This window comes from Siphateles boraxobius, unplaced genomic scaffold, assembly GCF_051911475.1.
Source record: "Siphateles boraxobius isolate OS27281-9 unplaced genomic scaffold, OSU_SipBor_1 8, whole genome shotgun sequence".
Classification (NCBI taxonomy): Eukaryota; Metazoa; Chordata; class Actinopteri; order Cypriniformes; family Leuciscidae; genus Siphateles; species Siphateles boraxobius.
Genome location: NW_027509208.1, coordinates 5,273,335 through 5,289,930, shown reverse-complemented (window position 1 = coordinate 5,289,930; position 16,596 = coordinate 5,273,335). Strand labels below are relative to the sequence as shown.

The 16,596-nt window shown below is 38.1% G+C and overlaps 1 protein-coding gene across 3 annotated transcripts in view; it reads right to left on the bottom strand.

The window, feature by feature from the left end:
* The window catches only part of stxbp5a (syntaxin binding protein 5a (tomosyn)), a 96,450-nt gene that overhangs the window by 38,931 nt on the left and 40,923 nt on the right, over positions 1-16,596 (bottom strand). For all 3 annotated transcript variants that reach the window (XM_077221075.1, XM_077221073.1, XM_077221074.1), the window contains exon 5: positions 5,976-6,110. In XM_077221075.1, coding sequence (XP_077077190.1) covers positions 5,976-6,110 — 135 coding nt within the window. The remainder of the gene's footprint in view (positions 1-5,975; positions 6,111-16,596) is intronic.

Below are 16,596 nucleotides of genomic sequence, written 5' to 3'. Positions count from 1 at the left end.
ATAGAGGCATCTTATATTTAATGTTGTCCAAATGAAACCAACCTAGTATGAATTTTAATGGTGTAATGTAATTATACCATTTGGCTTTTGAAATACGAAATATATAAGTCTCCACTGACATTCAGACAGTCAGTTTCAACCTCAAGATTATTCACAGCTAAAATTTCATTAAATACATAAAAGAAGCTTTGAGATCTCCCCGGACACAATGGTGTAAGCGAGAAATTCTACAAGACCACTACTGCCCACTCATTTACAGCCAATGAATAATAAACCCTCATTACTTTAGTTAAGAAACAGAGCAAAATGTTTCATCCTAATAAATATGGCACTGTAAAAAGGCAGTGCATCAGCTGTTCTGGTACACTCGGCCACGGCATCTTTCTCTCTAAACATTACAAAACATGCTGCCTTGCCATCAGTGGGTGTTACTTTAGCATAGACTATACTGTGAACATCCATAAGGCATTGACTGTACTGGCAGGAGTCTTATTCCTTTGTACCCTCTGACTACCCAGCAGGCCAACTGTGCTGTTGACGGCTCTCAGGCACAGGCTTAGACGCCTATAGTGGTGACAGCCGTGGCATAGACAGGGGTCCTTCTCTCCCCTCCAGTTACATTCTGTTGAGCTACAGCGTGGTAAGGAGAGACAGAGCAGTATACGTCTGTTATGGTGATGGAGGTTCGACTGACAGGGGTCCTGATCTGCATCTTCCTCCTCCAGTGTTTGTTCGGTGTCTGAAATGTGACTGACAGATACAGCGGGAATAAAAATCTGTAACATGGGACCCCTCATGTTTTCATAATAATAGGAGTCTTAAGGGTATGTTTACATGTCATTTCTTAAATAACATTGTTAAATGGAACAATAACACCGTGAAATGTAATCTTTAGCAAATCTCAAAATTAATATACATTTTTCAAAATTTCTAATGTAATGACTAAATTAACTTAGCATTGATTTATTCTAATCAATACTATTGGCCGATGTACAATAAATTACTTTCTATTGGTCAATAGTATTGTATAAAAAAAGGGGCCCACAAGGCAGTGTGCTCAGCCCGCTGCTCTTCATGCTGCTGACCCACGACTGCATCGACGACACGACTGTGATAGGCCTCATCAGCAACAATGATGAAACGCTCTACAGAGAAGTTGCACAACTGACCGAATGATGTGGTACAAACAATCTATCCATAAATGTGAGGAGGACAAAGGAGGTTGTGATGGACTTGAGAAACACTGTTGACCAACTCGCACTGACTATCGGCAGCTTGACTGTGGATAGAGTCAGCAGCACTAAATTCCTGGGGATGCACATCACAGAAGATCTCACCTGGACCAGCAACACTACATCACTCTCCAAAAAGGCCCAACAACGCCTCCACTTCCAACGCCATTTGAGCGAGTCTTCCTCCACCGATCCTACAGGGGCATTATTGAGAGTGTGCTCAAATCACCCCGTGCCCCTCTGAACCCCTACATCCTGAACCAGAAACATTAACACTCCCACCCTATCCCACCACACAATTAACCTCTTGCTGCTATTGTCCCCCAAGGACTACTCATTTCAAAATCGTTTACAATTCTCATGTGCAATTCGTACGTGCAATACTATGTTAGCGAGTAGACTACTCATAAGTGGATACTCATCATGGATAAGTGGGCCTTACAAACCATCCACCTCCGGCAATACTCTTGTCTCTCCAAGTTGTGTACTGATCACTTTAATTATTTTTCGCTCATCTTGCACCATCCCTGTTTTCACTGTTTTTGCCTTGAACGTCTCTTCTGCACCATCTTCTGTATCACTGCACTATGTGTTGTTTCATGTGTAAATTCAAGTATGTCTAAAGTTTTATGTAAAATATATGTATAGTTAGATTACTCTTTATAAATAGGTTAGCTGTGTGTAAATGTACATAGGTTATATGTTTGTCTTTTTTATATGTTTATATGTCTGTTTATAAGTAGCAACATGGTGCTGTGATGCACGCCATTTCGTTCCCTTGTATGTCTCCACATATAGCGGAATGACAATAAAGCTTACTTGAACTTGAACCAATATTTGCTGATAAATCCTTCACATAAAGATAACTGAAATGTATTATTGTGTCAGTTAAAGTATTCGATATATTAAAAAAGCAAAAAGAGAGCTTTTAGTCAATATTTCAGTCTTAATCTGTCCAAGGTAAACAAAGAACACAGAGGACACATTTACAAAAAAAATAGGGTACTTGATTTTAAGCTTTAAGTGCTCCTATAACAGGAAAATTCCTAATTACAAAAGGAAGGGGGCAAAATTCATTCTAATTTCAGCGAGCATGAATAATCTTTTTAAAATGACAGGACTAAATATACACATAGTAATTATTTAAAATAAATGTAACCACAATGTTCAGTTAAGATATACAGTGAAACAACATTTACCTTTTCTTAAAAAAACATTTGTAAGTAGTATAATTCATCTTATGTTTGATGTCATAAAATTCCCGGTAATCTAGTTGAGAAGAAAAAGACTATCCCACCATTTTCATCTGCGACATGCGTTGATGATTCTGATGTATTACAGTATATTCCATCAAGAAATTAACCTACCTTCACCCGACAGAAACCAAACTCAGTTCATGAGGTCAACAAGCACATTTGGCATAAAACTTAGCCCTGTTTATGCATGTTTGTTTTTAGTTAAGAGACAGAGAGTGAGCGAGAAAGAAAAAGAGAGAGAGTGAGAGAGGAGTAGCACCTACACAGAAAGGTCAAGGTGGCGATCATGTTGACAGAGTGACGGATTGTCAACTACTCTGTTCCTTAGACCTCAAGATTCCTAATTTACGTCCCCACAGTTCCCTCCTATCTCTTAACCCTTACTTAAGGAGGAGCAGGCTGGATTTAGAGAGCTGATCACCATGGCAACAAGAATAGGATGGGCAAAATCTCATTCTGTAACTGCCGCCCTCACTCCACACTGTCTCATTCACTCAAGACACCTTATGATTACATAATTTTACCAGTTTCACCTACATACACCCTCTTACCCACAATCCTTTTCTGAGTTCCAAAATAATTATTATAGCAAATGCACGTACCTCCAATTCTCACAAATTCTCTAATTATAAGGAGTGCATGTTGACATGAAGTTTAATTTCCTGTCATAAGGAAAAACCACAGCACAGCATCCACTCCCATCGGTACCAACTGTGCGTGTGCATGTGTAAACGTGCGAAATCCAGGATGCAATTTGCTCACATTTTAAGCGATTTCATCCATTTGCTGTAAGCAACAACATCTGTTGTGCAAATTGAGTGTCTGAAATGGATGTCAGACAGTCAATAGACCTTCAATAAACATCATAAAGGTATCTGGTATATACTGTTTTAATGACTGTATGTACAATCTCAACATGCCTCACGACCTACTGCTGTCTTATCAACCTTGGCCAAGGAGAGATCTATACACTGTCTTTGTTGGCAGAGAGCAGGATTTATGACAGCGCTGTCACACAAACAGACATGTACAGACTCGTTTTGAATTGCAGAGACAATCTGCTTGTCCGGAGGGCATGGATGCGATTATTTGTGCCTGGCTTTAGATAGCCTATGCCGTTGTCTGTGCAGTGTGCACCTGGGTACAGCTTAAAATGTAACCTAATAGTGGTGGGCGATATACCGGTAGACACGAATAACTGCTAGAAATTTGTCAACCGATAGAGATTTTGGACTATCGTCTCTAATGCGGATACACTCAAGTGATGTTGCTTTGCTGCGTGGTCACAAAAGCTTATGGTTTGCCTACGTTTTAAGCATTGCAGTTTAAAAACAAGTGATTTAAAACCATTGAAGCGCAATCAGCAGCGAAAGAGAACTCATTTCGCTATATGTGTGCGCTGTTTGAGAGATGGATTGTGAGCGCTGTCTGACAGATGCGCACACATGAAGCCGCTGCTCAGTGCACGGCAGTACTGAGTTTTTTGATGCCTAATTGGGCTTCAATGGTTAAATATACATATACTTATACGTAAAAATGCCGATCTTTGCAAGTATCCTTGTAAACAGTCATTTATGTCTTAAGTGATTATAACCAGCTGAGAAAGAAAATGCATGTGTAACAGTACATTGGACCCGTGCATTTGGTCTTAAATTGACAGAAGCTTAATAAACCTGCTGTCATCAAACAACGGAAAAAATAAAATCTCTCAATGCTGAATCTCTTTTGTTTCACTTTAATAACACATGTATATTTAATTTACACAGTGAAGATATGCATGTTTTTTATACAATTTATGTAGGCTAGTGTTTTTTTATTTCTAGTGCTAGACGTTTTTCAGATTGTTAACTTGTCTTCAGTAAGCTTGTTTTTTTTATGTAGGCTAGTATTAGTTTTTTGTGACATTGAAATTGGTGACAATAATTATGAAATTTCAATGGTATCAAAAATGCTGGTGATATAAAAACCTATATTTAAAGCAAAAATAACTATATTGTCATATATATGGTTATCGGGAAATAAAATTGCTCATATCTGCTATAAGATTTTTGTCATCTCATCCACCCCTACCACCTAAGATGGCTCAGAGTCCCCTTGTCAGTGTGGCATCACAGCACTCCATTATGCCCACCCTTAATCCCCCAACAGCCCACACAGTCAAGTGTCACACTACATGCCCCCGTACTCTAAAACAACTCACCGCTACTGAAACCTGCAGCAACAAACTGTTTTTCTCAATGCCTGGCATCATGCCTGCATCACCCACCATCATGTTATCATCCCTACAGCAAAGTAGCATGCCAGATTTCTCCCTCTCAAACAGGCACAGACCATCTTGGTTTGCTGCTGTGCTGTGGCGTAGCTACTGTGAAGTGCATTTTGAGTGTGTGTTCATAGAAAGGAGGTTTACATCCACACTTAAATGGCACTGACTTTAAGACACTTTTCCATGTTAGCATATTTTTGATGTAAGAAGTATTAGATCTGTTTGCGTAATTGATTTGAAAATAAACCAGCATGAAAAGTAGCTTGTTTCAAACACAGATGTTTAACCCTCTCAACTGTTATACATTTTAAAACTAAAATAATTTGATCATGTAGAAATACAAATAATATTTACTAGCATAAATATATTTAGCTGTTAAAATACATAATGTACAACCCTGTTATCGCATGACATTCCTCCCATTACAAAACATGTATTATTCTTTACAACTGTGAAACTGTTACCCAATATATTGCCTAATAATACCAGTAAGGCCATTACAATAAATGTGATTTATGCTCATTTTGTTATTGACATATGCGATGTGTGTGTGTGTGTGTGTGTGTGTGTGTGTGTGTGTGTGTGTGTGTGTGTGTGTGTGTGTGTGTGTGTGTGTGTGTGTGTGTGTGTGTGTGTGTGTGTGTGTCAGAGAGACAGTGGAGAAAATTCCCTGCTCAGTGACATGAGAGTAAAGCCATGTTGACTTGCCCCCTTTAGTCTGTCACTACAAGTACAACTGCAAAGGGCGGAGCAGCTCTTTCAACAATTGCCCTTCCTGTCGCAAGGGAAACAACGTGTCTGTCTGCTAGTGTTCGTATGCTTAAGAGCTAAAGCAGGAGGTGAGACAGGACATCTGTCTATACTTACACTGATCCGATCTGACACCTGTAAATGCATGCGTGTCTGTGTGTGCGCGCGTGTCTACACTGTCTGGGTCTCAAAGGCACTGCAGCCTTTTCAACGGGTCAGGGAGGAAAACAAAACTGCTGACAAAATGTTAAAATGAATAATTGAAGAACACTGAGTATGAGTAGAGCGATGGAGGGAGAGCAGGTGAATTGACAATTTAAAATGGCACTTGATTGAGATGATCGCTTAGTTACAAATAAAACATAACAAGGCTACAGGAACAATGACAGATGTGACATATAATATATTACAAATCAAATTTCTGGACTCAGTGAGATTACATTTCATTTCAAATGTGTGTGTGGCACTCACAGTTCAATGGCTTTGTTCCACATGATGGTGTATCCTGAGAGGGTAAAGGACTCCACATTCACAATGTGGATGTTTCCTCGTTCCGAGCCAATGTACAACCATTTACTTTGGAAGGGCAGATGACAGAACGTTATCCTTAAAAAAAAGAGGGATGAAGAAAGAGTAAACATATTATTATTATTTATAATATCAAATGTATAAATGATTAGAACCACTCACATGCGTAACACAAATGCCTCATATGTCTTCACTGAAATCGTAATACGATTTCTTATCTTTATTTATCAGATAAATTCCAGACAACAAATATTTCCATTGTATTCTCAGGTCGTTATTTTTGTTGTTTTTTGCACACAAAAAGTATTCTCATCGCTTGACAAACTTGACAGTTGAGCCACTGTAGTCACTTGGACTATTTTAAACATTGTCTTTACTAACTTTCTGGGCCGGCATGTTTCAATTCCATAGAAGCCTCAGATTTAATCAAAAATATCTTAATTTGTGTTCCGGAGATGAACGAAAGTCTTACAGGTTTGGATCAACATGAGGGCGCGTAATTACTGACAGAATTAAATTTTGTGGGTGAACTAACCCTTTAATGTTGATCCAGCAGTCTGTATTCTAGGGATTCTCATACTGTACATCATACTTTAAATTCTAGGGTTCAGCTGCTCAAAATTCACTGCAAGACGACGTAGTATACTGCTGCCAAACCGATATCTGAGCAACCTCACATAAGAGCACAATGGATTAGATACACTGGAACTTATGCTTTCGGAAGTTTCTTCTGGAATAACAAAACCATTTCAGTTCTATAAAATATGGGACGCTTCTCTCTACTATGTGGAAAGGTAATTTGATGTAGAAGGATGGACTCATGTGCATTTAGTTCAAGACCAATTTACCTGAGATATGTAATATAGTCAAATTTTATAGACTGCATGTCAGCAATTGATCAATTTGTTTATTTCCCTTAAGCAAATAATGGTGACATGTCTAAGACTTTTCATAACTTCCCTAGCATAATTTCCAGCTTTATCAAGTCTCCTTAGCTATGAAAGAACAACTTTGAGAAATTCAGTTTCATGTGGGATATTTTAATTGCTTGATCAACGAACCACACAATTTTCTTTCAACCAAATATGTTTGCATGTAATTGGTCATTCCTGAGCATTAAAAAGCTTTGTTTAGCTGAGCTGCTGCTTGCTTAACTCATTTTTTTGCAGTACATCCTAGAAGGACAAAACTGCAGGAAAAAAAGTTACTGGAGTAAAAGGCTGGGCTTCTGTTTACTCATCACTAAAACTGACATATTAATGTTTTAGGTCTATAAATATAAATATATTCGTTTTCCAAAACTCACACGCATCTTGATGAACACATGCTTTTTCAGAAAAGGTAGAGCACATTGTATCATTTAATGAACAAAGGCTTGTTTGTTTTGGTGCTGTGCAAACGGCTTACCTCTCACCCCTTTCACACTCCTTTTTCCCAGCAACACTAGTGCACACACACACACCTGCCCCCAACACTTCACACCAGCACCTTGCAGCATCATGAATATATTCATGAGTGGAAGAGTGTTGAGAGAAATACCATGCATCAAACTCAACACATTTCTTTCCTCTGTCTTTCAGATAGACAAACACTCACACGCACACACACATCAGCTTGAAGACGGCGTTGAAAGATGTCACAAGTTGGGCTGCTGACTGCTCTCTATTTTTCAACCCTTGAAAACCTTTTAGAGAAATCACACAGGTAGTCTTATTTAAAATGTAAGTATGTATGAAAAACACCAAGAGTATGAACACACAAACAACTTTCAAAATTCACTAATAAACACATAATTCAAATAATATTTGCACTACAGCTCATTATGCACAACTGCAGCATTAGCCTCTCGCCTCTTTTGACGAGAACATGAAACGGTGTCAATCGCGAGTGTGCAGGTAATATTACGAATTCTATTCTAAAGAAATGTTGTGAGAATGTGAACAAACATCAACAATGCTCGGGACAGTTGACGGGGGAGTGCTGCATCAGCAAGAAAATGTAATCCTTCTAATTTAAATATTCAAGCAGGGAAACTCAATTTGTTACTCATTGTGTGGGAAGTTTTCTGTGCGCAAACATATAAAGTGCACGCCCAGGAATGCACGTCTCATACGGCGAATACTGAATTAAACTCCATGTCTTTCACGTCTGCTTGCACTTGAACATGCCAGTTTTGGCGAGTATCCTCGTAAACATAGTCAGCTATGTCTTAAATGAACATAAACAGTTGAGAAAGATAACGCATGTGTAACAGTATATTGGATCAGTGCATTAGTCTTAAAGGGACAGCAGCCTAATACACCTCATGCACACAAGATTGGTCCTGGTTGTATGGATGTTTGTCTTGTTTTTATTGACTGTTTTAAATATTGCAGACTCTCTACTGGTGTATGATCGCTAAACACTTCTTGGCATTAGATTGGCTATGGATAATACGTCGATCTATAAAGCTAACCGGGGTAGAAAAAACAACTCGCCCCTCCTCTGCTCCTGCATGGATTACCTACCAATCTTTGCCGGACCCAATGCTCTCTCGGGAGGAAGTAGCGATTCAGACGCCCGGGCAAACGAGGTGGTCTGTTGGTTAAAGTAAACTTTAATGACTGCAGACTTTAACGGCTTTGTCCCAAAATGGCGATCCTCGCTGGACTTTGGGAGATCTTGACATGGATTGTCGTCAGTACGTGCTTCGATGCTCTTGCATGGGACCCTGCGTATAAGTGGCTGGTACCTGTGATTGATGTGGATAAGGAGACTCTGGTCATCATTCATCGGCCACCCCGTCTTCAAAGAGGTGGTGTGGACGCTACTCTCCATCGTTTTTTTGACTGTGCATCTCCGTCGTTGAAAGACTCAACTCTAGTGAGGATAGCCTTGGTGAATGCTATATCACTAGCTAACAAGTCCTTTATTTTTAATGACTTTTTAACTTCCATGGACCTGGGCATATTGTGTGTGACTGAAACCTGGATCGGTGCTGGTGAGTCGAGTGTTTTTCAGAAGTTTTACCACTAAACTGTACCTATTTTAACTCTCCATGGCTTATGGGACGAGGAGGTGGAGTAGCAACTATTTTTAAAGAACATTTAAACTGTCTGCGCTTGCCATCTTACTCCTATTCCAGCTTTGGACTCAGTGTTTTTGAACTAAGTCTGAGTTATCCGGTGATGTGCGCTGTTGTTTATTGCCCACCCAAATATAACAAGGATTTTATTTGATGATTTTTCAGATTTTTTGGCCGGAATCATGTGCTGTCCTGCCAAGCCTCTGTGGAGTCTAAAATCTAAAATCTAAAGTCTAAAATCTTGTGGAGTCTTTTAACTTAACTCAGTTTGTGGCTAGTCCGACACGTATATGTGGACACACCCTAGATTTGGTTTTATCATATGGCCTTGCCTATTGGTAATATTGAAGTCTGTGATGTCACTTTCTCTGATCATTTGCCTATTTTATTTGAGATATGTATTTCTTGTGATTCTAAAGTGACTGTTCCAAACAGTCCTTATATGGCCTTATATGTCCTTATATGGCCTTAACACCGATGACTTGACCTCATTGTTCTTTTTAACCTGTTAAAGTATTTTGGGTACAGTGGCCCCTTTTAGGATGGTTCGAGAAAAAACTAGAGTTCAACCGTGGCTGAATGCTACTACTCTAGCTATAAGGCTCGAGTGCAGAAGGGCGGAACGCCGCTGGAAGGATACATTACAGATCTCTTTTGATATTTTAAAGGAGAATTTGTCAAAATATCAAAAAAACTGTAAGATCAGAGAAATCAAAGTATCTCTCTAACGTCATCTGTTAACGGTGTCTGTTACTGTGACAAGAGTTTAACCCTTGTTTAAGTTTAAGGCCTTGTCTTTTTGTATATATTATATACATATACATATTTTTTTTTCACACACACACACACACACACACACACACACACACACACACACACACACACACACACACACACACAGTAGTGTTTCCATGTTTTATGGAGACTTTCCATAGACATAATGATTTTTATACTGTAAAAACTGTATATTCTATTCCCTTACACTAACCCTACCCCTAAACCTACCCATCACAGAAAACTTTCTGCATTTTTACATTTTCCCAATGTCAATGTCCCCACACGAACAAGGATTTCAGATATTGCCATCCTTATGGGGACATTTTGTCCCCATAAGGTAGGGTTTACCAGGCCACACACACACACACACACACACAACATATTACAGCATTGCAATCTTTATATCGCAGCCTGTTCATTATAGCCGTAATAAAATAGTCAACCTAACATAGAAAATTTACACTGCTCTGTTTAAATAGTCAGTAGTACAATTTGTACATTCACCCTAAGCACCGCTCAAATGTGATGTTTCCAAGCACATTTTTGCGCATGTGAAGAAGATGATTTTTTCCATCAATATTGAAACATGAGTGAAGTACAATGCCTATAATAAAGAATAGTTTACCATCCAAATACATCGCGAATGTTGAAACATTTTGATTGTAATGAGAGAGTTACGTGAGCCCAACGCCGCTTACTTTCACTTTTCAAATTATTTCATTTTGGCTTGTTTATAGTTATTTTTTGAATTATCACTATAGTTATTGAATATCATTAAATTTAAAGGATTTGTTGTGGAATATTTTTAGTGTATTTTCTAAGCATGCAGTAAACGATAGTAGGCTATTAATTGGTTTAAATTCGTACGATGGTTAGTGGTTAACCGGTTTAGTTTAATAATTTGACAAATAAAAATATAAAAAGACCTTGAGATAAATACTGTACTTAAGGACAAAAATATTTTTGAGCTGCAAAAGATAACTTTGCACTAATTTCAAAGTGACCTATGACATTTCATGACATGAAATCCATCTAAAATTAAATGATCTCATGGATGTGTCTGTTGTTGTTCACAGTCATAGTAGGACCAGCTGATGCAGTAAATGTGGCGTATTCAGCCAAATTGATATGGTTCTTTTACATTTACCGGGTTTAACTTCATATTGCCCGTCATGCACAGTTACCCTAAAGGCACAGGGGTGGCTGTGCCACCGGCTTGGGCCCGTCATCGCTGCTGGCAGCTTTAACTCTCAAAAGCCAGCTGTGCTGTTCAGTACTTTTAAATGCTGTTTTGAACACTCCTCAAGCTACTTGTTTAGAGCCTTCAGCCGAAATGTGACATTTTTTTACACTTTTTTATTGATAAGCCTATGTTGCCTTTATTGATGCTGTTAGAGCTAATATTTCTCTCCCATCGACTTTTTTATCCATTTTCACTGAGTGCTCTGCTGTTTATAATCAGTTTGAGCCGGAGGGAGATCATTGAGGGAGATCATTGTTGAAATGAAATCATCCTCATGTGGCATGGATATTGTTCCTCCACGTCTTCTAAAAGATTAATTTGAAACTATTGGTCCTACAGTACTTGAAATGATTAATAGTAGCCTGTCCTACTACTAGCCTGTCCTTTGGTAGTTGGTCCTAAGTCTTTTAAACATACAGCAGTCGAACCAGTAATCAAGAAACCTAGTCTGGATTCATCAGACTTTGCTAATTTTAGACTAATCTTGAAACTTCCGTTTCTGTCCAAACTACTTGAGAAGGTTGTATTTGGACAATTTAATTCATTTCTAGATCTACATCTAGTACTCGTGAAGTGTTTTAGTCTGGTTTTAAATCCCTACATAGTACAGAAACTGCACTGTTGAAGGTTTGTAATGACTTGTTACTTGCTACTGACTTTTGCGGGACTATGCGATTTTAATTTTACTAGACCTTTCGGCTGCATTTGATATTGTAGACCATAATATCTTGATTACACGCTTAGAACAATGTGTTGGTATTAAGGGTACTGCGTTGGAATGGTTTAGATCTTATTTGTCTGAAAGAACTTTCACAGTTCGGTATGGAGGCTTTGTCTCCTCAACGGCTTCTTTCACTTGTGGGGTCCCCCAGGGCTCCATTTCGGGGCCTATTTTGTTCTCCCTGTATACACTCCCTTAGGACATATTTTTAGGAAATTTTGCAATCTCTTTTCATTGTTATACAGACGATGCGCAAATTGATCTGCCTTTGAAACGAAAAGATACTATAAATGGCCTTGCCTATTGAAGAAATAAAACAATGCTTCTGTCATGAACACTTTAATATTTTACGTTTTTCCTCCAAAAACTAACAGCCTGGTATAATAAACAAACTTGATTTTTGCAAGGCTGGTATAACAAACAAAAATTTCGAATAGACCATCAAAGAGTAATTATTAGTCTAAAGTCAAGATAACTCAAATTCCTTAAGTTAATTAATCCTGCCTGGGGTTAATGCGTAAACTTGAACACAAATACTAAAAGTGTGAGCATATTATTAATTTGTTGGAGACATAACCAAGAAAACAATTTAATTTACATTTACCTTTCAGTGTGGACATACCATTATTTTACCATTGCCATATTGCCCTTGATCATTCACTATAAAATTATACAAGCACAATTACACCAAGAAGTAAAAAATATATATAATAATAATAATTTTTAAAAAAATCAGGGTTGTAAAAGCATGTCCTCTTTGTTTTATTCACCTTTGTTAACATTCACTTGACGACATAAAACTCCCTCAAACTCTCACGACGAGATGCGCAGGCAAAACTGCTGTGGGGTAAAACTGTAGCTGGGTTAAAACTGTGGCTCTGCGGCTCTGCAGTCAGACCCTTCTCATTGACGACGGGCCATTGAACTATTAGAATAATAATGCACACCCGAGGTGGTAACGGAAAAATACAGGATGCAAAACGTAATTTTAGAGCTAGTAACGGAGACTTGAGCCACTGATAGCAGACTAATGCAGTTATTAGGGAGAGAGAGAAAGCTTAAGCACATGTGAATTACCTGTGCGTCTCTCAACAATGTACATATGTTTGTTTTTGTTTTTCTAATCAGCAAAACTAAATTTATCTGCACCTCGCTATTGAGAAACATCATGTAGCTTTTAAGTTGCTAAACTATTTTACTGATAAAATCGTCAGAGCATCGCTGACAAAAAGCGAGTAGATGTCTGTACTGTATGTTTGAGGGGGGGAGAGATCGAGAAAGAGATGCATAATACATAATAAAATGTAAATTTTTGAATATACTGTCTTTTCTGGTACCTTCTCCATAATTATATGATGATCATTCATTAATTAATTTATTAATTAGCACAGGAAAAAAATTTATCACATCACTTGGTGTCACGATTCCCTGTGTATTTTGATGTTCTTTTGTCTTGATGTTTCTGGTTTCAGTTCCTGTGATTTAGTTCCTGTTTCAGTTGTCATCTTGTTTGTTTCCATAGTTACCTTTGTTTGTTACAATGTCAACTAATCACCTACACCTGTCCTTCATTTAGCCCCTAGTCTTCGTCTGTTCTACGTCTCGAGTTAACGTTTCCTGGTATATATCTGTTTGGTTCCTAGTGTTCATTAAATGTCAAGCCTCATTGTTGTGGATAATCAAGTCAAACCAGCGTGAGACACTCTGAGAGCATATCATGTAAAGAGAATTTAACATGACATCTGCAAGTGTACATCCGCATGTCTATTCCCGGATGACTAGGCAAGATTTATCGGCCACATCAAAATACATAAACATATGTTTGTTTTTGTTTTTCTATCATGGCTGGGACACTCCATAGACTTCTATTGTTTTACACTAAGCTAATGATATTTTCAATCCTCTAAAAAACCTTGCTGTATTTTATTTCATTAAGAAATTATTCAGTATGTTACTATACCATTATCCTCATAGGGACATTTGGCAGCTCCCTGCCATGTAGGTATAGTTTTGTCCTATAATGCAACTTTGGTCTCTTCAAATTCGGCAAAGCCTGACCCACACAAACTCGCACAAAAATCCACTCATTGCGTCTCTCCCACCTTTTTTCTCTCAAAACAACCAGATATCCCACATTCACAAACATCAACAGCCCTCCACGTGTGAGAGTGAGGTGTGTGTTTGTGTTCAAATGGCTTCTGTGCCGGTGTGATAATGAGCTAAATGAGTGTATTAACATGACAGACGATGCCCTGCTCTCCTGACATTTTGCTTGCTCTTTCCTGAGCCTTCGTCCTGCAGGGACACACACACTCACACAAAGAGCAAATCCATTCAGGAACAACCTTAAAAACATGCCAACATTCTTTCATCTCTAAAACAGTGTATATGTAAAATCAAAACGGCTCCAGAAATGTAAACATTAATTTTTTTATCGACTTCATATGGGAAAATTCATTTTGAGACACCAGGGGCCTGTACCATGATGGTAGTTGAACAAACTCAGGGTTACAGGATTAGTTTAGAGTTGATAAAACCAAACCAATCCAACCAGGCTTTGTTGGTTCCATGATACTGATCATCAACTTTCTCTGTCAGCTCAGGCTTTGATCCTGAGTTTAGGAGTTTAAGTGTGACATCAGTAGCGAACAGCCAATCACACGCTGAGAAAGAGTGAAACTGAGATTCATTTCTCGCGAGAGAAGCAACGCAATTCACTTATTAAATAAAAGTATTAAAATATTACGAATTTAAACAAATTTACACAGCAAGAAGAAAATAGCTATCTATGAAAGAGGACAACTAAAAGAAAAAGTCTCGCTACTGTATATCAGTGCAAGTAAATTTGCAAGTTGTGAAGTTATTTTATAGAGCTGATAAAAGTATAGAGAGAATTGAACATTTAAGCTCACATGTAGTTATTTTATAGCTTCATCTTTTGATGCTAAAGCAAATTTATATTACCTTTATATACTTATTCATTTAAACTGCTTAATAATAATTAACTAAAATTGTACATGTGTGATTAAGGGTATAATAATTACATAAATAATATCTAAATCATACAAATTTATTATTCTAAATATGCATCACTAAAAACCAGACGATTTTGTCTTTAAAAATCATTTGCTATGTAGTGAACTTTAATTTGGAGTAGAAACAGGTGGAGTGACTTTATCGCATCAGTCATGTGACACTTTGCTCACAGCTGATTGGTCCAAGTTCGGTTTGCAACCTCTTACCTGGAACATAACCTGCCCCGGACCAGGTTAGCCGTGGAGCGTAAGTTACTATGGCGATGAACACAGCTAAAAGCCAAACCACTTTCATGGTCCCTAAAACCCAGGGTTGACGCAAACTAAACTGAAACATAGCTGGGCAGCCACCTAAACCGGCCCAAGGTTTACTGAACAAAGACAAGAAGCTTCAAAATCAAAAACAGCATGTTGCTTCAGGCAAGCCAACCATACAAAACGCATAATTGACCAGCTGCACATGTACAACATGGTAGAAAAGAATCTGCTTTGAATGAGCTCAAATTAATTTCCTTCTGTAAACATTTATAGGGACCAATGTGCAGTAGTCAGAATGTTTTGAGTGCAGCAAAAGCATTTTTAGAGAACACAGCACCCTATCTGCTTTAATGTGCAATCTAAAGAGCATTTTCAGGGGAGCAATTTAAATATCTATCCCAGAAAAGAGTGTTTTGTAACAAGCTGTTCATCTCTCATACCTCTCTGGTTATTGTAACATCTTCCGACAGCTTCCTGTCAGAACGTCAGCTTGTGTGATGCCCACAGTGTACTGACAGTAGGTCGAACTTTGTTCCTCCCAAAAATATACTTTCCAAAAGAAGCATCCTTCAACAACAAGTAAAATCTTTTTTAGGCCGATGCATGCTCCTGAAGTGATTGTTTTTGTATGTTGTATGTATAGCGTAGTTCCATTTACATTTTGCATTTATTCCCTTAGAATTCTTTTTCGTTCACTTTATTCAAAGTGATCCCAGTCTTATTGTGAACAATTCATGTTGTTCCGAAAAAATGTATTAGTTGCATCTCTGTAATCGATACATTTTCTTTTTTAAAGAATAAATTATTGCATCTTCTCAATTGTTAAGAGTGATGCTAGTAGAAAAGAGAAAAAAAACAAGTTACTTTTATTTTCATTTTTTTATATATAATATTTTATATAACAACAAAATGTAATCAAATTAATTATACATACTTATATTAAATTAAATCACTCATAAATGCATCGCATTACGCAAGCAAAATGGGTACTGAACGCCAATTCATATTAACTTTATAGCTCAACACAGAGACATTTTGTTTGCACTCAGGGGCACAGCCTCCCCATTGTAGCCTCAGGGACGAGGTAGGTCGCAGAGGGAAACACTTTCTAAATGTCAAGCACACAGACACATCAGTCCTATACCTATGACCCCTGCCTGTATTTTCTGAGGCAGATACACACGTGCAGACAGACCTGCACAGTGCACATGCAGTTATGTGGTAAAAAATTGTTTGACCCTGAAAGGCGCTGTTGGCGAGTTGTCACTCTCATCAAGAGAAGCAGTGCAGATTATAAGTGAAGGGCTGGCTCATCTCTTATCAGAGTTAACAGCTGTCCAAACCGAATCAGAAGGTTACAACCTTCCTGCATTGATCTATAGCTATGAGTGTGATTAAAGGTCTCACACATTCTTCAATTCTTGCCACAGATCTACAACGCTGATTGAAGTGTCCTTATTATGAAG